The sequence below is a fragment of the Suricata suricatta genome, chromosome 2 (assembly GCF_006229205.1).
Source record: "Suricata suricatta isolate VVHF042 chromosome 2, meerkat_22Aug2017_6uvM2_HiC, whole genome shotgun sequence".
NCBI lineage: Eukaryota > Metazoa > Chordata > Mammalia > Carnivora > Herpestidae > Suricata > Suricata suricatta.
The window spans coordinates 27,713,032-27,739,414 of NC_043701.1; the positions used below are offsets into that span (position 1 = coordinate 27,713,032).

Here is a 26,383-nt window from a genome sequence, read left to right on the forward strand (position 1 = left end):
TCACTAGTTAAGCTCCAACACGGTAGGTGCATGTCTTTTTGTCTCCAACGTATGATAGATGCTTAGTGTTTGCCTAGCACATAGGTTCTCAGTAGCTATTTTCGTGAAAAGTTGACTTTGCCATGGGAGTTGGCAATGTATCAGGCTTATAACACGTTTATTGTCCTCATGTTGAATCTGAGATAAGCACTGAATGTTGAAAGGATGGAAATGGTTTGTTCCTGCTGCCCGTAGATTAGAATATTGGGTAGCATGGAGCCTTGTGTGAGAGCTGGTGACTGGCCAGCTGCATGCACAAATCCGTGGATGATTTCTACTTTGCTTGACAAAAAAATAATGAATAGAAAGTGGTATTAGGCAAATTTTAACTCTATCCAAAACTAAGAAAGAAACTCTGGGCTTAAAAACAAAAACGACCCTGGTTTTTTGTTTTGTTTTGTTTTGTTTGCTTTAGAGTTTTTTTCAAATTGTTGTTCAGTATGAGTCATGGCTTGGTAGTTTTTTGGCCAATGAGATTTCAGTATACAGTGCACTAACATCAACTCCTGGATTGGCTTGACTACCTCTGATGTCACAATACCCCCCTGAGGAAGTCATAATTTGCTTGAGATCACATTGTACTAGTAACAACACTCGGCCTGTTTCATTACAAGAAAATCTACCAAAAATAAAAATGCTGGAAGGAGGAACCTGCCTTTGCTCGACACAGACCTTTTCCCATTTGTGTGCTTGAATTATCTACTGCCAACAGTTGAAGTTAGCTTCTTTGCTTTGTTTTACAATTGATGTTTTGGTTTTTGTCAGTTAAGAGGCAAATGGAAGAATGATCCTACTTAGAATTACTCCTTCAGCTCAGAGTTCCATTTCATCTCGACTACTGAGGCTTACCGTCTTTCTACTACTCAGCCTTCCTGACTCGAAAGGAAAAGCCATTTGGACAGCCCACCTGAATATAACATTTCAGGTGGGAAATCAGATTATATCTGACTTAGGAGAGAGTGGAGTGTTTGGGAACCATTCTCCTTTGGAAAGGGTGTCTGGCGCGGTGGTACTTCCTGAAGGATGGAATCAGAATGCTTGTAATCCTCTGACCAACTTCAGCAGGCCTGAACAAGCAGACTCTTGGTTGGCCCTCATTGAACGGGGAGGCTGTACTTTCACACATAAAATCAATGTAGCTGCAGAGAAGGGAGCAAATGGGGTGATCATCTATAACTATCCAGGTACAGGCAACAAAGTATTTCCCATGTCTCACCAGGGAACAGAAAATATAGTCGCAATAATGATAGGCAACTTGAAAGGCATGGAACTTTTGCACTTGATTCAGAGAGGAGTCTACGTTACGATCATCATCGAGGTGGGGAGAATGCATGTGCCATGGCTGAGCCATTACATCACGTCTCTTTTTACCTTCCTGGCTGCCACCGTTGCCTACTTTTTCTTGTACTGTGCCTGGAGACCTAGAGCGCCCAATTCTTCCACCCGGAGGCGAAGACCGATCAAAGCAGATGTGAAGAAAGCTATTGGTCAGCTTCAGCTGCGAGTGCTCAAGGAAGGGGACAAGGAACTAGATCCAAATGAAGACAGTTGTGTTGTTTGCTTTGACATATACAAATCCCAGGATGTAGTACGTATTTTAACTTGCAAACATTTTTTCCATAAGACATGCATTGACCCCTGGCTTTTAGCACATAGGACATGCCCCATGTGCAAGTGTGATATTCTGAAAACTTAAACCCAGACAATCTTCTGAAGATGTAACCCAGTCTTTCCAAAGACTAAAAAAATTAAATGAATTTTCATTTAGCACTTTTTGTAGAGAGAAAACTCCATCTTCTCTACCTAAGCACTAAAAAGGACGAAATTTGTGTGTTTAAAATAAAACTCCATATCATGCCTGGCTATCTGAACTTGTTTTTCTATTAAGTTGTTATTTTTTTGCTTTTATCCAAATAAGGACATTAGTATATGTTAAAAGCAAAGTAGTCTTATCTTCAAATTAAAATGATTGTGGTTGAGGCTACAGAGAAATAGGCATGATATTTTAAAGTTTCTTTTTTAGATTCATTTTATTATTTCTATGTTTTTGATACCTAAAATCTCTTAGCTAAATTTCACTATAGGAACACCTGGATGGCTCAGCCAGTAGAGAGCATGCAACTCTTGATCTCAGGATTGTGAGTTGAGGCCCTAAGTTGGGTATGGAGCTTACTTAAAAAAAAAAAAAAATTCATTATATAAGTAGATCTTGATTTAAGTCTCCATGGTTAATTAGGAGGATCTCTGGTTTCCAAGGGCACTGAGTAGATCCTGCATTCTAAGCAATTACTTTAGATGTCAGCATCCTCTGATTTTGTAACCAAAATATTTTAAATTATTATAGGCCTCATTTAAGGGCAGCATCACAGAAAATGTCGCTTTTGTTTGCTTGAGCCTATTTATCCCAGCCTAGTGAATTAGCTCTGTAGCAGATTTCCCTTCTAGAATTAACCTTAGTAAATGGTTTGTCGTCTTAAAATACTGGTGAGTGCGTTCCTGTTTGGGCATTTTGATATAGTTCTAGAGCGGAGCCAAAATTTTGTTCAGCTGTTTTTACAAATTGTATGTAACTGTGAGAGGCTGAAAGACTAAAATCTCTGGATGAAATGCTAAACCATTGATATCCAACTTTGATGGCACTTCATGAAATAACACACTCTGTACTACACACTTTGAAGAGTGCGTTGTATGGAAATACAATCAGATTAATGGTTTTTAGAAAAGAAAATTGACCATTGGGGGCTGAAGTTTACACAGTAATGTTTGTTTTTATGCGACTTTGGTTGGGCCTATAGGGCCCCATTCTCTGCCTTTCCTGCCTTGTTATGTTGACTCACATTTCATAAAAAGAGGTAGCTCCCTTAGTCCTGGTGAGACCCAACCAAGCATCCTGTGTTTTAAGGACAGAAATTTGTGTTCAAGGTAAAAAAAAAATTCTTGGTTTCCCAGCTAGTAGATAAGAACCACTGAGAGATACCCTCAAGAAAGTGTATGCCCCTACGTGGGGGGCTGCCCATGCTTGTTAGTACAAGTCACTTTGGTATCAAGTCCTTTCGTGCCATTGATAGAAGTGTAGCAAAAATATAGGCAGTTACCATCAGGAATGTTTGATTTTAGCAAATATTTTGTTCAAAGCATCCGTGAACTTTAACACTGCTATTGGTGTTGATCTAAATGGGGACCTTGATGTTTTTATTTTTGTTTAAAACGAATTATGCTAAGACTGCTAAACAGAATTTGTTCCCTTACACTCTTCCTCTCTTACCTCAAAATATTGTTAGATCAGTAACAGATGTCAAGGTCTGCAGAGAAAAGAGATTAATGTTCTTTACTGCTGTCAGCCCTGTGGATAGTGCATAGAAGAGTGGGGAAGCAGGGCTAAAGTAATCTTATGGATACCCTCCTTTAAAAAATAATAATAAAAATCAAAATCAAAACCAAATCAAACCAAAAAGTCTGAGCAAGCAATTATTAATTTTAATACAGAGCTTTAGATGATAAAAAATTCACACTGATCAAATGGGAGTGAAAAACGGTATTAGTGTTCACTGCTTTTACCACATAATTGTTCTTAGTGCTAATTTCTAATTACAACTTGCCATTTTGTTACGTTTCCTTGATTTATTGTGAAGAATGATAATGCTATGACTTTCTTGCATATGCTTTCAGATTATATGTTGTATGAGTCTTATATTTAATTTCAGATTAATGTGATACCTGTTAACATGTAGCTCAGGGGTTGAATTGATCTTACAACCTAGAAATCATTGGCTTGAAGCCAAGAAGTTGACAGCAGACTCAAAGCTCTTATCTAATTGGCTGTGTTGTCTTTTATGTCATAATCACATCACCCAACTGTAAACAGTATCAGGAGTTAGTGAGACTGGGATTGTTTTTTTTTTTTTAATCTAAAGTGTTTCTCTTCCTCTCTCTAATAAAACATCTGAACCTAAGACCTCTAAGAATTTCTTTAAAAAAAAAAAACATGCTGGGAGACCGTGGAACTTGTTACCACCCCAAAGATTTTTCTCATTTTATTGTTTTTGAGTGATTGTCCACAAATGTGGACACCACGCCTTTTTGTTGGGTTGGTTCTTCAGTCGCTAGGTGGAGAGAGATGAATCCACTCAAGATTAGCACTTACAGAAACAACACTGCATCTTCCTGGCTTATGCAATTCAGTTTTCTTTGGCTGCTTAGTCAGAACTGTTGCAGAGCCAGTGCTGTTTGGAGCGCTTACATGAACATCTCCTATCACGTTGGGAATCGGGTGCTGTCAGAGTTGGGGGAAACCGGAGTGTTTGGAATAAGCTCCACTTTGAAGAGAGTGGTGGGAGTCCTCGTGCCGCCCGATGGGAAAACTCAAAGTGCATGTAAGCCCAGTACCAGTTTCACCAGATGGAGGAACTCCGAGACCTGGCTCGCACTTGTTGAACGAGGCGGGTGTACCTTCACGCAGAAAATTAAGGTGGCCACTGAGCATGGGGCCAGTGGAGTGATCATCTACAACTACCCAGGAACTGGCAATCAGGTTTTCCCCATGTCTCATCAGGCATTTGAAGACGTCATCGTGGTGATGATTGGTAACCTAAAGGGCATGGATCTTTTGCATTTAATTCAGAAGGGAGTTCCCATTACAGTCACAGTTGAGGTGGGGAGAAGACACATCATCCGCATGAATCACTATTTTGTCTCTTTTGTGATCGTCACAACTGCTACTTTAGCGTATTTCATCGTTTTTCATGTTTGGAGACTTTGGATAGGGAGGATTCAGAACCGGAGAAGGCAGCGGTTAACAGCCAATCTCAAGAAAGCCTTTGGCCAGCTCCAGCTTCGGGTTCTGAGAGAGGGGGATGAGGAGATCGGCCCAAATGGAGGTAGCTGCGTAGTTTGCTTTGATGTCTATAAACCCAACGATACAGTTCGTGTTCTCACCTGTAAACACTTTTTCCACAAGAATTGCATCGACCCCTGGATTCTGTCCCATGGGACATGCCCCGTGTGCAAATGTGACATTCTTAAAGCGTTGGGTATTCGGGTAGATGTTGAAGATGGAGTAGAATCTTTGCAAGTTCTCATGTCAAATGAATTGCCCAGTGCCCTGTCCCCTGGTGAAGAGGAGACAGATAACGAACTTCCTCCTGTAGGAGAGTCTGACAAAGGGACCCCTTCGGAGGGGCTGCCACCTCAGAATGACAGCCAGCCTAAGTCAGTGGTGGGAGATGTTCGTCCTTCCCCTTGACAGCAAGACCTTTGCGGAAGTGGATTAAACCTGTTTGTCAACTCAAGTCCTAATACTGACAAGCAGTTTCTGTTTGAAGTGTGGTTTTTGTGTCCTTTTCTGTCACTTTGGTAACTTTCTACATTGTCAAGCAGAAAAAGGGCCTTGCAGGATTTTTGTTGTTGTTGTTGCCTGTTTTGCCTTTTGTAAATGTAACTGTTTTGTCCGTGTCTGTTATTCCTGGAAGGATATATGTCTACTTCTTTGTACACATGCATGTTAAAATCAAGGATGAACTCTGCCCACACCCCACATGTTTGTACATATTCTGGGCTTCATTTTGGTAAGAAAATTGTTCATATATTTATATGTTCCTTATACAGAAACTATCAGTTAAGTTTGGAAACCAGAAATTATCTTTTATGTACTAGAAGGAGTACCATTTTTGATACTGTATAGGACAATATACTACTTTTAAAGTCAGGGTGCTGTGTTTCCCATTCTTAGCATGAAAATCTTGCTGTACAGAATTTTATTACTATCACCCCCAACAAGCAGTTCTTTTCAAGCGATTAGTACATTTTTATGGGATCTGCATATGCACGGTGATAGCAATTTCAAAAATCAAACACTAGCACTTTTCAGTGAACAGCAAATAATTCAGTGCCCAATATTGCTCTAAAAGTATTACATGTTGACAATTTGTAAAAAGATCTAAATGATCCAGAACTCCTATAATGTTTTTTATGGTGTATTTATTTCCCATGTGTTTCAACTTACTACTCAGTATATTTTGCCATTAAATATTTAAAACATGTTAGATTATTTTGAGATAAGTATCACAATATAGGTGTTTTTATGACAACATGGGATGGTTTTTATTTTGTTCACTGTATATTCAGGATCTAGCACAGTGCTCGGCACTCAAAATATTTTTGAGTAAAGGAATGAATAATGAGTATTTTTTCCCCTGTGATGTAAATGTTAGTATGAAAAACTGGGCAGTTTATCCCAATCCTAGAAAATAATGGGGACTTAGTCCTGACAACTTTCATCCTAAATCACCTTGACAAAATAGAAAACTATGATTTTTAGCTCAAAATCCGTTATTTCAACTTAACATATATAGTTGTAACAAGGAGCTTTGAACTCTCCCTGGCCTGACTGTGGGTTTCTAGTTCTTGTGCAGTACTAAGAGAGGGGGATTTTTGTTCTTGGCAACGCTAGAGAGAGATTGATCAGGAATTTTCTTGAGTTCAGTGCTAACAACCCTGGAATTCTGAGGCAGATAGAAGGGCAATAGTTGGTTCGAACAGCAACACCAAGTCGGACTATTTAAAGGAGGGAGAAACAATCACCTAAGGCCAGGGAGAATCAGGACACAGCAAAATGTGTCCATGATGACCAGGTGGAGGGGTGAAACCTGAGTTGGTACACACAGGCTTTTTCATTGTTGAGAGAGTGTGTGCTAGTGGGGGAGGAGTAGAGGGAGAAAGAATCTTAAGCAGGCTCCATGCTTAGTGTGGAGCCAGACCAAGGGCTTGACCTCAGGACTGTGAGATGATCTGAGCCAAAATCAAGAGTTGGATGCTTCCTCGACTGAACCACTCAGGCCCCCTTACACAGGCTCTTTTATACCTAATCTTGGAGAGGTTTGACTCAGTTAATCAAAGGAGCTGCTTTTTGAAAGAACTGCAGAGCACCAGTACTGTGGAAGATTTCACTAGAACACTGGAAGGTCTTTTTGTGTTTACCTGGGGGAGTAAGTTTTTTTTTTTTTTTTTTTTGAGGTGTACCAAGGATCACTTTGAAAAGACAGGAAACTGAAGATCGTTTGAGGGCCACTCCTAGTAGAATCTGCTGCTAAGCCCAGGATAAGTTGCCTTTCCCAGACTGGCCACTGTTGGCATCTCAGTCTTTGGGGCTGGCAGCTCATGGGGGTGGCTAGGGTGACTTTCATTGGTTGCCCAAGAGAACCATTAGAACTATGGAGAGTGAATGCATCTTGGCAGCCCTCGAGCCTGGGTTCTAGAATCATTACAGCTGTGTGTCATCCTGGCAAATTAGTATGGGATTCATGTTCATGATAGACCTAAGCTTGAATTTATTTGCTCTTCACACTGACTGCCATTGTGTTCTCTTTTATTCCTTCCTGTGCACCCTCATTGATTTTTCCTTTTGGTTCATTATTGTCAACCTTAAACCTGACTTATGTGTATGAAATTGACATATTAACTTTCATAATCGTGTCTCATTAATTAGGATATTTACTAAGTTGCTTATTGTCTCGACCTGAGAATTTTCAGTGGCTATCCTTTAAAAGGTGTTGGAATCTGTATTTGTGGGGAGGAAGGAAAGGTCAGTGAGCTTGGAAACTGTCATTGCTGAGTGCCTACCATGTAGTAGGCAGTGGACTAAGTGCTTTCTATTGCTTTTTCTTATGTCCGAACAAAACAGTTTCAGGTTTTGTCTTTAGAATGTTGTAAACAGATCAATAAACCACTTTTACTGAGTTTAATAACTAGAACCTGGAAATAAGACTCCTGTGTCAAATTTAAGGTATTATTTGTTGTTGTAAATTGTTACCATTTTGTGTGCTACTTCATTTTCTCTTATACATAGTGATGTAAACATATTTTGTCATAATGGCTTGGGACCATAATATGAATTGTTTTGCTCCTAACACCAGTGTCATGATACATTTCCCTTACACCTCTTTGTACATATTTCTGCATTCCCTGGTAGAGGTGGGTGTGGGGAATTAACAAGGGGCTTGATATTCCTCATAAAAATGCAACTTCTCTGCTTCATTACTGGGATAGATGAGGTTTAATTATTTACTAAACTGAAAATGACTTGGTTTAACTTGAGCACTGATTGGGTGATACAATAGGTGTTTTTATGTATACATTTTTTTGGATGACAAGACACACTGGACTATATCCCTGTCTCTTGCTATAGGATTACAGTAATGCAATTGTACTGCAGAGAAATGTTGGTCAACCATAATATTTACAGTAGTATATGTAGTTCAAAGGGCTTAGTGAGCTTGAGAACTGGCGTTTCTGATGGTATTTAAGTTTGGTGTTAAATACCAAAATACAGTCAGTATTTTCTTCATCTATAGACTTTCAGGTTTTTGAACTAGTGCACAGGAAACAAGGAAAGCAGAATTTGGAGAAGTGCTGATGTTAAAAAAAAATTCACACATGGCAATGTGAAGGAGTAACGATGACTCCATGTTCTTGCTCTGTCATTTACTATGGGGACCAGTGTCTGTATTTTAGAGTTTACTTGGCTTTGCATTTGGTGCATTTTAAATGTTTAGTGCTTACTGATGAAGAATGTGGTTTATGAGTTGCTGCAGTTACCAACAGAAATATCTGAAAAGTACAGGCCTGTTTTTCTGAACTGCAAGAACTGTTTTGGGAGAGGAGGGAATAATGCCTCAGTGTAGCCGCTTCCTGCGCGTTAAAGCCCCTCCACAGACACGCCCCTCCACGGACACGCCCCTCGCTCATAAATGTACCGCCTGGGAGTCTTCACAATTGTGCTGTCTTCTCAGACCTCCAAGACAGAGTTTCTTGGTGACTTCACCTGCTGACATTGACTTTCCTCATTGGTGACAACCAGGGTAGTCCTGATTTCAAAACTTCTCTATACCTGCAATGTTCATTTCCCAATTCCACAACGCACCATTGTTGCCACACATTAGCTTCTGTCATTTTTGAAAATTTCCCAGCTCAGAGCATCTTTTTCAGAATTGTCTCTCTGAATTCACCTGACCTTTTTTCCCTTTTCACCCCTTGGTCTTCTCATTATAGGGTTTTGTTGGTCTTTCATTCTAGAGTACCCATTCTCTTCCAGCCCATCTCTTTTCCAGATACAGCCTACAACCAACTGTAAGCCATTTGTTTGATTCTACCACATGCCACTGAATTCCTTGCCTTCTAAACTTTTTTTCCAGGACCATTGGTGCTGTCTGAGTCATCTCTCCTGATTTTTACCAAATAGTTACTTCCTTTAAAAAATTCTTTATTCTCAGGGTGCCTAGGTGGCTCAGTTGGTTAAGCATCCTACTTCGGCTTAGGTCATGATCTCTCAGGGTTTGTGAGTTCATGCCCTGCATTGGGTTCTATGCTGACCGCTCAGAGCCTGGGGCCTGCTTCAGATTCCTTGTCTTTCTCGCTCTCTACCCCTCTGCTCTTGGCACTCTGTCTCTCTCTCTCAAAAATATATACTAAAAGATGTAAAAATTCTTTATTCTCTTAAGACCCTTTTTTATTTTCCACGGAGCAGTGCTTCTTGACCTTGGCTACACATCAACGTCATGTTGACAGCTCTTAAAATTCTCTGTGCCCAGGCTTTTTCACCCAGGACCTGTGCTTTGAGGCTTCAGAACCCAGTTGGTTCCAGTATACAGACAAGATTGAGAACTGTTACCATAGGGCTTTTTCAGAGAGCATTTATGTTAATTGAATTCCCTGCTTCACCTTCTGGTTACTTCCTTATTGACTTGTTTTTACTTTACTCAAAATACTGAGGTGGAAATCTAAATACCAAGTCACAAGAAGGGTGATATTGCATGAAGAGCAGTTGATAAAGGCTTCTGGGAATGTGTGACAGAATGGACTTCAGCTAGAGAAGCAAGGAACACTTAGCTCCATTTCAAATGTTAGTTCCCTATCATTTGGAAAGAAGAGCATTTTAATGGAGGGAAGGACATGAACCACAGTGTGGTTTTTCTTTTTCCCCAAAAGAAAGATATTGTTGGTAATTCAGGCAGTAAAATAATCATGTAAGAATTTAAGAATCTTGATCGTGGATTATTATTATTATTTTTTTAAAGAGTGAGTGCATGAGAGGGGTAGAGAGAAAAATCCCAAGCAGGTACCATGCTCAGCCGTGAGCCTGACTCGGGCCTCCATCCCACAACCCCACAGTCATGACCTGAGCTGAAATCAAGAGTCAGACACTTAACCAACCAGGCCACCTACCCTCCCCAGATGATGGAGTCTTAATCTATTTTTTTCTTTTTCAAGTATTTAAATGCCTACTAACATATGGTATAATATTAATTTCAGGTGTGGAATTTGATTTATTAAAACACCCTCTGCTCATCACAAGGACCTTCCTTAATCCCATCATCCATTTAACCCATCCTACACCCCAACCTCTAGCAATCCTCAGTTCTCTATAGTTAAGTTTTAACAAGTGTTTTCTAAAGAAATCAGTGTCATGTAGAATTTTGGTTAAGGAACTTGAAGACCAGGAATTCTGGAGGCTGTTGTAAGAATCCAGGAGTGATAAAGTGTCAACAAAAGCAGTAGTTGGTGAATTGAGGAAGATAATTCACCTTCAACATATGTCCTTTGATTTCATTTGCTGATTTGTATTTTCTACCCGGATTTTTAAAAACCAGGTTGGTACTGGCTTTAGAAGTTGCCTTTATACCCATAACTTTCATCTTCTGTTTATTTCCAGTGAATACAGAATAGAAGGGTTAGGGTCAGAAGGAGTTGAGAAAGAGTCAAGAATGACTCCTAGATTTCTGTCTGGGGCACTAGGTAATAATGATGCTGTTCACTGGGGTAGAAAATAGGAGACGCAAATGTTTGGGGTAGAAGAGGTCATGTTTTGAGAGTGCTGGATTTGAGGAACCTGCAGAATTTATGGTAACTTTCACTACACAACTGAAGATATGGTCTGCAAGGATTAAATGGGAATATAACAAAAAAGGACCTGTGCAAAGCACTCAATTGTGGTGATTTACTAACAAAACGACGTACCCTTGACTTTTATATAGAGTGGTAATTTACTAAAATGTGAAATTTAATACTATTTAGGACTCCTTGGTTTTATGGTATTCCCATAGATAGTGCTGGATGGCTTTTTCTCTCAAAAAGCGATGGTTAGGGTGGTAGTGTGACAACAGCTTCAGCATGGCAGGCTGCTCTTCTGTTTAGCCCTAATAAGAACTGAGGTACGTGATATTAGGTATCCCCATTCTTTAGATGATAAAATTGAGACCCACAGAGACTAAGCAATTTGCCCGGCGTTAAACAGCTATTATGTGGCAGGATCTGTGTTTGGTCTGGTTCCACAGCTCCTGGCCTTTACTACAACACCGCAATTAGTTTGAAAAACCAGTTTTTAAGCAGAATGTACTAAGAGGAGTCCTATTTTGAGGACTTAAAGAATTAGGCCTTAGAAGAAAACTCCCAGCCAAAAGGTATCGGGAGCACTAGCAAGAGGGTGGAAGTGGTAACTGGAGAAATCTCAAGACAATTAGGGATACAGGAGTAGGGTGGGTGAGGATTGAGGGGAGGATGTATCTAATTGAGGAGGAACGTTGAGCTCAAGGGGAATGTCTGCTTACATTTAGGAAGTACGGATTCTGGAATTGATCTCATGTAAAAAGTGAATTAGTTGATGAATTTTATGTAGCCTTTTATTCCTCTGAAGTTGGAGAGGGTTAAAAATCATTAGAATTGTGCTAATAATTGATAACACTCCATTTTGAATGTTCAGGGATAAGCACAGTTGCCTATTGAAAAGAATACTGTGCTTTTTTTTTTTTTTTTTTTACACACCATTCATATCCTTTCCCCCAAGGCAGAACATCTCAGAACAGTGGTCCTCAGGCCAGTACTGTTAGCATCACTTGAAACTGTGGGATGTGCAGATTCTAGGCTCCCACTGTATACCTTATGGAGCCAGAAAATTGGAGAGGGGGATGGGGGCAGAGAACCTGATTCAACAAGTCTTCCTGCTGATTTTGATGGACATTCAAGTTTAGGGTTCTCTACTATCTTAGGGAGTCCATTTATTTTCAGAAGAGGATGCAGCACACAGCTGTCATCATAGAAATCGTATAAACAAAAATGTGAATCTTAAAGCGGTACACAAATCATAGTTGCTATTATATTAAGATACATAGTAGGCATTTTTCATGGGCCTGACTTTTCTCTGGTTTATGTAGGACTTGTGCATATAAATGCTTCCTCCTTTCCTAGTTCTGGTTTCTCTACCACCACTATTACACTTCCAGGCAATGGGGGCGGGGAGGGGAGGGGAGGCGGGAGATTGTAGACAATTTAGGATTTCCAAAGTAGAAGGTTAGAAAAAACCCTTAAAGCAGAAAAAAAACGTAGGGCAGTCGACGCACTGGGTAAGGATTGTTTCTGATACCATCTACTTAGTAGGTGTGAAAATAAAATGGGGCCATCCATGAAATGCAGAAGGGAATTATGTAAATTCCTGGGTTTGAATTCATAAAACCAGTTTCACAAATACTGGAGGGAGACTCCGTTTAGAGTCCATAAAAATATAGCTGAAAATACACATCTATGCCAGCCACCTGAAGATGTTTGGCATCTTCTGTGTGAGTAGCAGCACTGCTTCTGTAGCTGAAATTACTCCTTTTCGTGTTATGGTGGGAGTCTTACCCATATGGCAAAATCATTGATGATTTCATTCATTCAACAAATACTGACTGCCCTGGAAATACAGAAATCGTACAAAACCCATTGCCCTGATGGAACTTTCTAGTGTGATTAAGGTCCAGGATAAATGTAATATGCCAAGTAGTTATAATTGCTGTGGAGAACAAACAGAAAACAGGGTGGAAACTGTCAGAATCAGAGTTGGAGTTTTAAATGTAGGCTTTGGGGCTCCTGGGTGGCTCTGTCCACTGAGCGTCCAACTCTTGATTTTGGCTCAGGTCATGATCCCAGTGTGAGCTGAATGTGGGGCCTGCTTAAGATAGTCTCTCACCTTCTGCCCCTCTCCCCTGCTCACGCTTGCAGTCTCTCAAAATTAAAAAATTAAATAAAAATGGAGACTTCACAAAGAAGATAAAGAATTGAGCCAAAGACTGGGAAGGAATGTGGGCCGTGCACCAGAACACAAGCATGGAAAGTGCAGCCCTGCAGAGGAGAGCCCCCCGGCTGGTAAGGGGACCTGTCATCTGAAGAGTGTTTAACCTGGCAGCTTGAAGACCGTGTTAACTGCTATTAAAAGCCTCAAAGATCGGCCTTCTGAAGGATGGGGGTTGTCCTGGGGTGACCTGAGGTAGAAGTCTGGGAGAGAACGAGAGCTGTAAGGAAAGTGTTGCCCCCGGGAGACAAGGAACCTGTCAGTCGTTGGTGCTGTCCTAGACACGCTCTAACAGTGGAGAGTTTCTCTTTCCTAAAGGAATTGGGTGTTGTTTAGATATCATTTTAATGGTGGTGGTGAGGGAATCCACGTTTTGAAAGGTCTCTGGGATTTGTACCCTTGAAGTCCCTCTCTATCCTGAAAAACAAATTCTGGGATTAAAATCCAACAATGTTATTTCATGCATAGTAGCCATCTGGTGGAAAAACAAATAACTACAAGGTATAAACCACAAAAATTCAGGTATTTACTGAGCACAGTTATATGCCAGATAGATTGTAGTTCAACAAGTTTTGGGTTCATTTTACTTTGCCATAGCAGAATGTTTGCTTAGAAGATTGACTTTCCAAAAATATTTTTCATTTTCATTTTGAAACTTCATTTCTCTGCTGTAGCCTCCTGACTTATCATGAATAAATAACTTGGTATCCTTAAGATCCATGTTTTAGAAACCTAGAATATGAAAGGGTCGTAGTTCATTCTCTGAAAGTATTGTAGGAAAAAAAAACGTTTAGAAATGGTCTTTCTCAGTTTCAGTGCCAACGTTAGCATATCACCTGTCTTCTCAAAAGTTTCCTGAGATATTGTATCTGCAGCAAAGGGACCAGGATTTGTTTTCCAGTCCATCATGGATTATTTTATAAAAATAAAAACCATGTGTTTTATTTACTCTGAAAATGCATAACAAAAATAATTTGGGTTGATGAAGGAATGGATTGGATATGTGAAAGAAACCACTAGAGTAAAATGTCATTTGTAGAATCTAGGGTTGGAGGCAGTCGTTAGGCGTTTTAGCTTCTGATTTTTTCACATTTGATAAAGGAACGAAGATTGGTGAAATGAGTGATTTCCAATCACCACAAGCCTTTTATCCAGTTTTTCATTTGGATACTTTCATAACTGTTGAATAAAACTCACGGCATTGTCACATCACTGTGAGTTTCTAAAACATCTCTGTACTCTGTCCTTCATGGACAGATGACAATAATGTGAGAGCTGGCATTGGTCCATGGATCACACTTCCCTTAACCCTGATTGAACACTTACGTGACTGTACTGTGTAATACTAAGAAGTTGTGCTGAAGAAAGCTGTTCCCCCTCTTCCGCCAGTGAGGAAACCGACCCGGAATGCTGCATGTTCTCAGCTTGTGTCACACCTTGAGCACCCAGGTCTGATTCCTTTCTGGTTTTTGTTACGTTATTTTCTGACTGATAAAAGGAGAGTGACAGAAATATGAGGATGAAGTGAATAGAATTACAAAATTGATGTTGGATTATTGTAGAAGTAAAGGACTGAGCACCTTTGTTGCATACAATAAAGAATTTATTGAAAGTTAGATACTATGAGATTCCAAAAGTAATCTAAGTTAAAAAAAGTTTTTTCTCCTTATCATGGTGGGGGGGGGGCATCTTCATAAAATAGAACGAGGTAGCTCAACCCAGGAACTTAGCAGTGTTACCTATGGTTCCATGAAACTCTGGATGAAATAAAAGTGAAGGGTTGGGTGGAGAGCTGGCGGCGGCTGTAGAAATTCACATTTGCTATGTCCTAGCTTGCTTTTCCACTATGAACATGATTTTTTTTCTTTGAACCCTAAACCATCCAGCCTGGAGATTGGACTCCTAGCTAGCGCCCAGTGATTTTGGTTCCAGGTGTGTTTGTGCTTGGAGTGAGTGGCTTGATAACCTTTTTTTCAGCTTCAGCTGCTTTAGTTATAAGGTTAAGGAAAGTTTGCCATTGGTTTAGGGAAGATTAATGACATCTTTAAACTGGAAAATAGTTGTAAAGAAAACTGAAGGATCTGCTGTTGGCTGATATTAGAAGAAGCAGTAGCTTTATAGAAACTTTGTAATATTGGGCGCCTGGGTGGCTCAGTCGGTTGGGCAGCCTACTTCAGCCCAGGTCATGATCTCACAGCTCGTAGGTTCGAGCCTCGCATAGGGGTCTGTGCTTTTAGCTTGGAGCCTGGATCCTGCTTCAGATTCTCTGTCTCTCTGCCCCTCCCCCACTCACAGTCTCTCTCTCTCTTTCTCTCAAAAATAAATAAACGTCAAAAAAATTAAACTTTGTAATATTGATAATAGGAATAGCATGTATGTGATTTTCCAAAAAGCTTTATAATTTTCAAATCACCTTTATGTTCATTTGGATGTAAGCTCTTGTCAACCAAACTATAGGGCAATGCAAGAAGACTTTAGTAGTTTAGGGGGTTCAGATTTGCTCTGTGGACCTTAGGTGAGTTATAAGGAAGGGTCATTTGAGAGTACCTGCTTTCTATCACTTACCTAACTTATTTTTCAAATAAGATTGTTTGCTATCATTTTTAAGTTATTTTCTCACACTTGATAAAGCGAATGGGATTGATTAAATTAGTGGTTTCAAAACCTTTGGAATTCGTGGGTCAGTAAAAACAAAAAAAAACTGATGTCAACTTATTTTTGTCAAGAAGGATCATTAACCACAACAACAAACTGATCCACAATTTACTATTAATAACATTGTATTACAAATAAGTGACTTGTACCTATGATTTCTATCAAAACATTGAACGAATCAGTAAACCAGTAACTTCCCCAAATCCCTTACTACTACAAGGACCTCATGATTTTTTTTTAAAACTTTGAGTATTGAATGATACCAGACCCTCCAGAGGCTAAAGGTACAGCTCTAATGAAGTTCACAGACTAAGCAGGGGAAGGATGCCAGGATTGCTGTACAGAATTTGCTGCACCGTGAGAACAGGTTCTGCTTCTTTCCTTCAGAGAGGATGGGGAATCCGAAGAAGGCTCACTGTGAAAGGATGGTATCAAGGCAGTGGGAAGCTTCACTAAGGAGATAGAGAGTAACTGGAGAAAATTCTATACCTCCTAATTCTCTTCATCCACTCAGTTCTGTAGCTGTTTCATGAAGCAGAAGTTGATAAATCCCCACGTTTCAATTGTATGGTCAAGGGTGAACCTCAGACCTTAATCTTTGACCCTTCGGCAGTCTGGCTGTGTGACCTCAGGCATGTTTCTTTACCCTTCTGCCTTTTTTTCCCCCCTTGTTTACATCTTTTAAGTATATGCTGGCATGTACTTTGTGTTATGAAGGTTAATGTATCTAAACTCCTAGAATGTATTCTAGCTATTTTCAAAGTACTATTTTAATCATGGGACTCCCTGACTTAAATGTTTGGAAGACATTCTGTGCTCTTGGGATAAAGACCAGGTATCTTCAAGGGCTTTTGAAACCTGTCCCTCCTCTCTAGCCCCTTCTCGACTGGATGCCATGGCTCTTCACTGATGCCTAAGGAGCCTTTTCCAACCCACTTCGGCCAGCTGTGTTTCCCCATCTCTATCCCTTGGTCTCCCCTAGTTTCCAAACATTCCTCTTCATTTTCTTATCTCCAGCCACCACCTCAGGAATCATCTGTGACCTCCTCAAATAGGTTCAGGACCTTGTTACAAAGCCTCCTGGCTCCAGGAATTCCCAGTATTTTCACCTCACTGCTCTCGGTTTAGTTTGTTTCCTCTAGTGTAAATTCTGTGAAGGCAGCAATGCCTTTTGCTCACTAGCGCATCCCCAACATCGAGCACATTGCCCACCAGACAGTATGTTTTGATAAAATATTTACGGGAGAAATAGGTGAGGTATAGGGGAGGGAATTTGTAGAGGGCTGAGCTGAATAAATCTTCCATTTATTGGAAAATACATTCTCCAGACAGGCAGACGAGAAGACCATGAGGGCAGCCTGTAGGAGACCCAGTGGATGAGACGACTGGCCTGATACAGCCAATAGGGAACCTATTGAGTGGCTGTGGGGCTGGGAAGTGACCTGATAGATCTTGGCGTTGATCCTGGAAAACTAGAAATTGACATGTAGTGGGACTAAATTCATCACTCTTAAGCTTCATGAATTGATAACACCTGAAAAATAGTTTTAAAAACAGCCACTCTTTCTCTGTGCATAAACCTCCATGTGGGAAATAGTAGTTGCTGTTTTTGAGGAGAGAAGGGCATCTCTTGTAAGTGGGGCTCTTGTACTTTCTCCATGTTTTCCTGGCTGAGCACATGCTGGCAGCTTTCCCAGGAGCCGTCTCCTAGATAGCCACAGTGACTTGGCCTGCAGATAACATTTTTCTTGTCATTATACAATCCTTCTGAGTCAGAGAAGCAATGCATGGATCAGATCAAAAGCAATGGGTGAACAATAAGTCCTTCTGTGGAAAAGTGTATTTGAAGTTTTATTTGGACGCTGAGCAGATTTACCTTTTGTGGATAGAGTTTCCTATTTTGGTCATCATATTTCAATTTTTCTATTCCCCACGACATGAAAGTATTAGTGACTTCTTTGGTATATAAACTGAGCAGGTGAATGGAAAGGCTAGCCATTGGTGGTACTCAGGGGGCCCCTGTATAAGGTATAACTCATTAAAATGGGGAGAAAATGTGACTACATGGTATATTCTGGTTTGAATGTGACGTTCCTCCCACACTGAATTGGATGGGTGTGTTCAGTGGCATTTTCACATAAGGTCATTCATTGGTAACGCCACAGATGTTGACCAGCACCCATCAGAATCAATGGCCATGAGGGGTGAACCCTTGATAGGACTGGGTAAGTGAGAGAGGAGAGTAAGTAAAGGAATCTTGCTTTCGGATTCCATTAGGCTCTGACCTGAGGCCAGTCACTTCACAGCCTAAAACACTTAATCTATAAAAGAGAAATATAATTGAAAGCACAGGGAGGGTGATTGTGGGGACCCCAATCACCCAAGGCTTGGAGACCAATTCCTAGAACCAGCCTCTTCATGTGGCTCTGCTCTACCTGCCTTTAACTTGACAATTGTTCCTGTGAAAGGTTGGAGGATTAAGATAGTTTATATCTAATGGGACTAAATCCATCATTATTTTTCATAATTTTTAACACCTGAAAAAACTTTAAAAATTATCATTTCTATGATTACAGCAGATTAGAGAGAGAGAGAGAGAGAGTGCGAGCACTCAAGCAAGAGCCCAGCAGCATGTTCAGAGTGAGGGGCAGAGAGAAAAGAAGACCCAGAATCCAAAGCAGGTTCAGACTTTGAGTTGTCAGCACAGAGCCCAATGTGGGGCTCAAACCCATGAACTTGCAAGATCATGACCTGAGCCAAAGTCAGACACTTAACTGACTGAGCCACCCAGGTGCCCCCCTAAAGTTTATTTTGAGAGAGCACATGTGCACACCAGCAGGGCAGGGGTTGGGGACGGAGAATCCCAGGTGGGCTCTACTCCCAGTGTGGGGCTCAAACCCATGAACTGTGCAATCATGGCCTGAGCCAGAATTAAGAGTCAGATGCTCAACTGAGCCACCCAGGCACCCCCAGACATTGTTTTAAAACAACATATCTTTTCTTTTTCTCACAAAACTAGTTTTACTTACCTTTATGACACTGCTGATAATTTTGAGATGTTTTTCTGTCCCATTCATGTGGACAAGCTCCATATTTTAAGTTAAGCATATAATTGAAAATCAGTAAGTGTTAGTTATTTAAGTTATGCAAGTACATGGATGGAAGAATAACCATCTAAACCATCTTCATTTATTCATTCCATGGATATTTTCTAAGTGCTTGTTCTGTGCTTGGCCTGGTGGTAGGTGCTACAGAGACAGTCCTGAATGATACCGTCTTTGACTTTGGAACTTACTACCTATGGAGAAAAAAAAAAAAAAAAAGATGGCAATAGAACCTTCACTTAATTATCACAGTGACAAAGTGCTAAGTACTTTAAAAGAAAAAGGTGCTAGGATTGCATGCAAACACGGCCAGATCGGGCTGATTCAGGGTGACTGGGGGAAGGAATCAGTAAGGAAGCCATCTCATGGCCTCTCTCACATATTCGTCCATATCTCAGGAAATCTGTGAGCTAGATGCTTATCTAATCCTCTTCCTTAGCTTTAGAAAATTCAAAGTCCACAGATAGTACTTTTTCCAACAAATCTTAATTGAGCTCCTATTGTAAGACAGGCTCTGTATAAGGCACTGGGTTCACCAGCAAACCATACCAAGTGTCTGCTCCAGTGGTGCTTGCTTTCTTCTTGGGGGAAATAAACGTGTATATGCTGCTAGGTACTAAAAAGAAAATTAGAGTGAGATACGAGGGTAAGAATGACAAATTGAATGGGGGGTAGGGGGTGTTTCCTCTCAGAAAATGATATAACTGAGACCCAAATGAAGTAATATATGACCCATATGGGTATATGACTGTATTGTGTATTACTGTCCTACAAATTATCTTAAAATTTAGCAGCTTAAAATGATAAATGTGTACACGTCATCTCTCAGTACCTCAGCGTGAGGGATCAGGGCATAGCTTAGCTGATGTTTCTGCTTAGGGTCTCATGAAGTTGCAATCTAGCTGTTGGCTAAGACCACCATTATCTCATGGCTCAGTTGGGACTAAAGAATTCGCTGTCCACACTTGCATGGTTCTCGGTGACCTAGTTCACTGAAAGTCTCCTTTCTTTGCCTCACAGCAGCTTGCTTCCCCAGCACAAATGATGGGGGAGAGGGAGAGCATGCCAGGGTCTTTTGTCAACAGAGCTCAGAAGTGACATACCATCAGTATTTTCTGTCATCCATACCTTAAAGTACCTCTTTACTGATTTGTGTCCCTTGTCGCCTAACTATAATTTCCCAACCTTCTTGCCCTCTTCTCTCTTGTTTCCATGTTCGCTGTCTTCATTTTTGCAGCCTATCCCCTTTCCTCTCCTAGAGATTGGCTCCCGCTCTCTCCCACCCCACAAAGTCTACTCTGTCAAAGGTGACCTCTGGTGATAAAGATGCTTCTTAATGAAAACATCTGTTCTAAATTTAGTTGATTTCTCTTGAGATGATCTCCCCTCCAGATAGCAAATAGGTCCTATTTTGCCTCTTCTTTCTTCACTCTGTTTTTAGTTTACTTTGTCTTCAAACCTGACCTCTGCCAAACTAAATAATCCGTGACCCCTCCTGACCCCCCTCCATATACACCCCCCCCCCGAATAAAAGTAAGGTGTTCTAGCTGGCTTCTTTCATTCTTTATTTTTGGTTAATGGAGTCCAGGTACCCTATAGAACTTTTTCTGCTTTTCCTCATTCTGTAAATCATAATACATGTTAATTCTGTCTTTTAACTCCCTCTTACCTCTCCCTAGTTCTCTAGTTCATGACCTAGATCTTGATCTCTAGATCAAGCCCTTCCTGCTTTCACCTGGTCTACCGTACTTGTAGGATGACTGATAACGAGATCTCTGTTGTGGTTTATCGTCCTCTATCTTCGGTGCTGCTACCAGTTGGTAATGTAACTCCTGCTTCTCAATGTCTCAGTACCTGGGGGGCCCTGCCGCCATTGGCTGTCTGTCCTCAGAGAGAGCTGAGATCCCTTGCTTGGCTCACAGTGCGTTTTGCCATCTGGTCTCTGTTGGTCTGCTTGGCACACTTTTGCTCCCCTCACCCTTACTTTTAAAGCTTCTGCAGTATGAAGATTCTGACCTTGCCCTCAAAAGGCCATGCTGTTCTATGCCTTTATACTTCTTTTGTCTTCCTGAAATGTATTTTATTCTCCCTTTTCTCCTATAGCCCACAGTTCATTCAAATCCACAGGTCCCTGTCTTTGTGTCTTCTTTGTTCTCAACTTTGTCTCCAGACAGCAGAGTTCCTTTTCTTCCCCCCACTTCCTGCCCCCTTGCACAGGCTGCCATTCTTGGTTTTATTTGATTATTTATCCTGCATCTCTTTGGTTGAGTGAACTTTGAGGGCAGGGTCTCTGGCCCATTCACTCTTATGTCCCCTCATTATTTAGCAAAATGCCTGACACATGGTTATTTAGTAAATATGCATAAATAACCTATATTTTGACTGAGTTACTGTGATTTCACATATGGTTTTATAGGGGATTTAAGACTCCAGAGACTCCTTTTTATCCTTGCTTCAAAAACATTGTTGGGTTCCTTGGTAGAATTTAGCACTGTGTTAGGCAGGAGAAGTTGAGAAAACATAAAATGCCTGCCAACTTAAAGTATCAAATACCAAGTAATTAAAAGCTTTTCTGAAGCCAGTCTTAAGGTATTTATTTTGCACATTAAAAATATCTCGCTGTTTCCAGCTATACACACAACTACCAAAATTTTAAAAGTTGTTTGTCTCAACTTCAAATAATCTCCTATAGAAATAACCTTCCTTACATCATTTCAGTATCTCTATACCAGGGTGCAGTCTGGAGACAGAAACACAATTGAGCAGGGACAATTTAATAAAATCAACGAGAGCTTGGTTACAATGGGTGAGGAAAACTGAAGAACATGGGAGCACAGCAACGGGGGAAGGAACAAATCTGGAAGAGAGTCCCACTCCCTACCTCAAAGGCTGAGATCTGGTCCTTGTTGGAGGAGATGGGGCATGCCCTACATGGCAGAGATGTTCACTGAAGCATCACGCTAATGGGACTCTGGGAGAGGGGGCCTCTGGGGGAGGGGGATATCTGCCTTCTGAGGTGCTGCTCGGCAGAACTCACTGGAAATCTGCCGGGGGGAGGGGACTGGGGAGAAACTTTCTAGGGATTGGTGCCACATGCCTTCAGGTATAAGAAGAGAACCAGAAAAAGAACCCCTCTTCCTCCAGTGTCCCTCCAACACCCTATAAAGTTGTGCTGACACAAGCAGGGTACTGGGGGGGGAGGGTAACACAGAAAAGCAATAAATTAACCACTGAGCTTCTCTATGTCTCCATTTAACAATATGCCAGTATCACCAGAATTAGAAAAAAATACATATATGTAATTTATCTTTAATTCTAGTGCCTACTGAGAGTTTTGCAGTTAGATGAAGATTAGACAAGAGGTGAAGGCACGCCCATGTGTATTGAAGTTGTTAATGGTGTTCTTGGACAAAGTACATTGTTAAATATCTTCGTTTCCATTGATCTGCCTAAAATAAAAGCGTTGTTACATCTGTCACTGAGGAATTGGTTTCAGCTTAGAAACCTAGAAAATAAGATTATTTTCTATAATAACTGAGCCATAGCTGGTAAAGAGAGAGGAAGCATTTTGTGTATGTCTTAAATGCTTGTCTAATGTAGCATTTACAACCCCTATTTCAGTACATTAGTCAACCAAAATGTTTGAGAGTAAGGAATCTTCTGGCCAGTGAACAAAGATAGGAAACCATTTTTTGTGTGAATGACTTTAAAAGGAAAGAAAGAAAATGTTGAGGAAAAAGTTTGGAGTCAGGTGACAGTCAATGGGACCAGTGGGGTCACTTCATACGGAATGTGTGTGCCGCTTACCAACCTGCAGAGAGGCAAGACAAGAGCCTAGTCTAAATAGTGGGGTCATAACTCGGAGTGCCAGTGTTCACAGTCCGTTCTTAGCATAAAAAAGAACATGGATTTTTTGTTTCATAAGCTTCACAGATGAAACTCCTGGAACTGCACTGAATAATCCTACAGGCTTGTCGGGAAGAACTTGTCATTATAGGAAAAGAAAGAATAGAAGCAGTCTTATCTGATTTGTAGAAGATTCTTAGGACTATTGATGAGAGAATAGATATTTGAATTTTGACCAATATTTGCTCATACTTGGGTCTGTAACTTAAAGGAGAGGTTTAAGGCCAAGTGTGATGTGTTATACAGTAATACCTTATTATTATTTTCCATTTCTTCCTATATATCTCATAAATCTGTCTATTTCTTAACCTGTTGTTAGCAGACTGCTAGATGCTTCTTAGAGATTTTGCTTTTCTGTCCTGCATTCTTACCAGCTACCAGACATGTGGGAGAAGTTGGTGGACTAGAGAAGTCAGGGTTAGGGAAGCTTGTTCCCTAATCCCTCAGCTGTGGAGCAGTTTTGTTTAATAGTTATACGTGCTAGGTATTGATTTGGATACTAGACTTGCCCCACTATTGCCCTTCAGATTCTGACTCAAATAATTGGAACCCGTCTCGCTGCTGTAAACCTAGCTTGAACTCGTAAGTACAGATAAAGAAGGTGAGTTGATGTCTCCAGTTACCTTCTTAACTCTGAAAAGATTCAGTTGCAGATATGCCCATGACCTTCAGTAGCGGTGTGTGTGGTTCAGGTTGGCTCATGTTACAGATTTCTCAGCATTCACTACTGCCTCTTGTAAACATTTAGTCATTTTAGAAGATTTGAGAACTCCGTTATGTTACTAGGTACCACGTGCTAGAAAACATATTTGACATTTTCATTCTGACTGGATTGCCAAAAGCAAGTGTTAGTGGTCTTGCCTAATGGTAAATGGTTTTTTGTTTGTTTTGTGTGTGTATGTGTGTATATGTCTTCTAGGTTTTTCTGAAGAGTGATCGAGTGGCCAGAATGGTTCAGAGTGGAGGATGTTCTGCTAATGACTTCAGAGAGGTGTTTAAGAAAAACATAGAAAAACGTGTGCGGAGTCTTCCAGAAATTGATGGCTTGAGCAAAGAGACTGTACTCAGTTCATGGATAGCCAAATATGATGCCATTTACAGAGGTGAAGAGGACTTGTGCAAACAATCCAACAGAATGGCCCTAAGTGCTGTGTCTGAACTGATTCTGAGCAAGGAACAACTCTATGAGATGTTCCAGCAGATTCTGGGTATTAAAAAACTAGAACACCAGCTCCTTTATAATGCATGTCAGGTAAGTGGTCCACGTTTCCTATTCCCCCTGGCTCAGAAAGAACATCAAATGTTTGCCAGCCTATGAAAATGTACATTTTATAATCATTTGGCTGAAAAGTTGAGTAGAAATGAATTTTAGTAAATTGAGTAGTGGTATTTGAAAGAACCTTTGAAAGACATTTGATAGGGGAAGAACCTTTTATCCTATGAATAATTGTTCCTATGCATCCTATTTGAGGACCTCAGATTTTCACCTATTGGGTATATATGGAGCAGGCCCCAAGTAAAAAAGTGAAAATCATCTGTTATCTGAGAAGTTAGGCAATTTAAAATAAACAGGTATTCCTGAGTGCAAAATAACTTTTTCACAAAGATATACTGGTCATTTGGGTTTTATGGAACCCAAATGTTGCTGAACTATGTAGTTTGGAGATGACCAAATGATAAGTATTTTTTCTCTTCAGATGTTATTTCTAATCATACATAGGAAAAATTGAATAAAGTATCATATACCACATTTTTCATCTTTGGACCCTATGATCTGTCTAATAATGTCATTTCATGTGTGCATTTTGTTTGCTTATTTTCGTGGTACAAGTTATTTATGCCTTAATATACAATTTAAATTGACAGAATTTGGCAGTTTGAAATCCATGCATTAAGAGTTGTACTTCTATAATCTTCATACATTTACATTTATTTTTAATCTTTTCACAATTTTCTCAATTTCTGTGTTCAATGTGTATCATTTGCTTTGCAGTAGTAATTTGTGGATCATCATAATTGTTTTATACTGTTTTCAAACTTCATGGCTATTTGGTAATAGTGGAGGATGACAATAAAACCAAAGTCTTCTGTTTTAAAAGATATTTGTACTTTAATGTAATGGTAGCTCACTAATAGAGTTAAATTGATGAGCATAACTTAATGAAATCCATATTCACACCTTTGGTAGATATTTATTGAGTTGGGTGTTGGGGAAACCAAGCTGAGCAAAAGAAAATATTCTCTATATCTCCATACGTTGAAGTCTAATAAAGCAGATAGATCTCTAAAATGAATTTTTACAAGTGCATTGGAATTTATCCTAGGTGTTACAGGGTCATAAAATTTCTGTGAACCTATCAGTTTATTTTTTAATAACAATATTATATTGGTTATGTAATTCCTTTATCATTATATAAAATCCCACTATTTCTGATTTTTTTTTTTTGAAGTCTTAACTTTGTCTTAAACTAATATGCTACTCCAGCTTTCTTTTGATTGGAGTTAGCCTGGTGTCTTTCTCCACCTGTTTACTGCTAACCTATCTGATTTCTTATGTTTAAAGTGGGCTTTTTATAGACAACATAAAATTGCCTCTTGGTTTTTTCTTTTTTAATCCAGTTAGACATTCTGTCTTTCATTGGATGTGTTTAGACTGTTCATATTTAAAGTGATTTAGTTGGTTTTCTATTCTGTTCCTTTGATCTGAGTGTCTATGTTTGTGCCAGTACCATACTGTCTTGATGACTACAGCTTGAAGTCGGAATTGTGATACCTCCACTTTTGTTTTTCTTTTTCAGGATTGCTTTGGCTATCCAAGGTCTTCTGTGGTTCCATACAAATTTTAGGATTGTTTGTTCTAGCTCTGTGAAAAATGATGTTGGTAGTTTGATAGGGATTGCATTAAATATGTAGATTCCTTTGGGTAGTATAGACATTTTAATAATATTCATTCTTCCAATTCATGAGCATGGAATGTTCTTTCATGAGTGTGTTTATAGTTTTCAGGGTACAGATCTTTTACCTCTAGGTTTATTCCTAGGTATCCTGTTGTTTTTAGTACAATTGCAAGGGGACTGTGACATTCAGAAGAGTGAAACTGGATCACTTTTCTTACACCATGCACAAAAATAAATTCAAAATGGATGAAAGACCTAAATATGACATAGGAAACCATCAAAATCTAAAAGGAGAACATAGGCAGCAACCTCTTTGATCTCAGCGATAGCAACTTCTTGCTAGACCTGTCCTCGAAGGCAAGGGAAACAAAGGCAAGTATGAATTTACTGGAACTTCAAGATAAAAAGCTTCTGCACACTGAAGGGAATAATACACAAAACTAAAAGGCAATCTACCGAATGGGAGAAGATACTTGCAAATGACACATCTGAAAGAGGGTTAGTATCCAAAATCTATAAAGAACTTCTCAAACTCAGGACCCAAAAAACAATCCAATTAAGATCTGAACAGAAGACATGAACAGACACTTTTACAAAGAAGACATCCAGATTGCCAACAGACAGATGAAAAGATTCTCAACATCACTCATCATCAGGGAATACAAATCAAACCCATGATGCAA

At 40.0% G+C, this 26,383-nt stretch overlaps 3 protein-coding genes across 18 annotated transcripts in view; all 3 read left to right on the top strand.

Annotated features, from left to right (window-relative positions):
* The window catches only part of CADPS2 (calcium dependent secretion activator 2), a 522,703-nt gene that overhangs the window by 158,441 nt on the left and 337,879 nt on the right, over positions 1-26,383 (top strand). For all 16 annotated transcript variants that reach the window (XM_029924158.1, XM_029924180.1, XM_029924174.1 and 13 more), the window contains exon 3: positions 23,723-24,055. In XM_029924158.1, coding sequence (XP_029780018.1) covers positions 23,723-24,055 — 333 coding nt within the window. The remainder of the gene's footprint in view (positions 1-23,722; positions 24,056-26,383) is intronic.
* Positions 627-1,904, top strand: RNF148 (ring finger protein 148). The gene has a single exon (XM_029924267.1). It carries the CDS (start codon positions 824-826, stop codon positions 1,733-1,735), a length of 912 nt encoding a protein of 303 aa, XP_029780127.1. The 5' UTR covers positions 627-823; the 3' UTR covers positions 1,736-1,904.
* RNF133 (ring finger protein 133) lies at positions 4,008-5,359 on the top strand. Its single transcript, XM_029924260.1, has one exon. It carries the CDS (start codon positions 4,157-4,159, stop codon positions 5,279-5,281), a length of 1,125 nt encoding a protein of 374 aa, XP_029780120.1. The 5' UTR covers positions 4,008-4,156; the 3' UTR covers positions 5,282-5,359.

Coding starts and splice junctions, on each gene's coding strand:
- RNF148 (XM_029924267.1), top strand. CDS start 824: ATGATCCTACTTAGAATTACTCCTTCAGCTCAGAGTTCCATTTCATCT.
- RNF133 (XM_029924260.1), top strand. CDS start 4,157: ATGAATCCACTCAAGATTAGCACTTACAGAAACAACACTGCATCTTCC.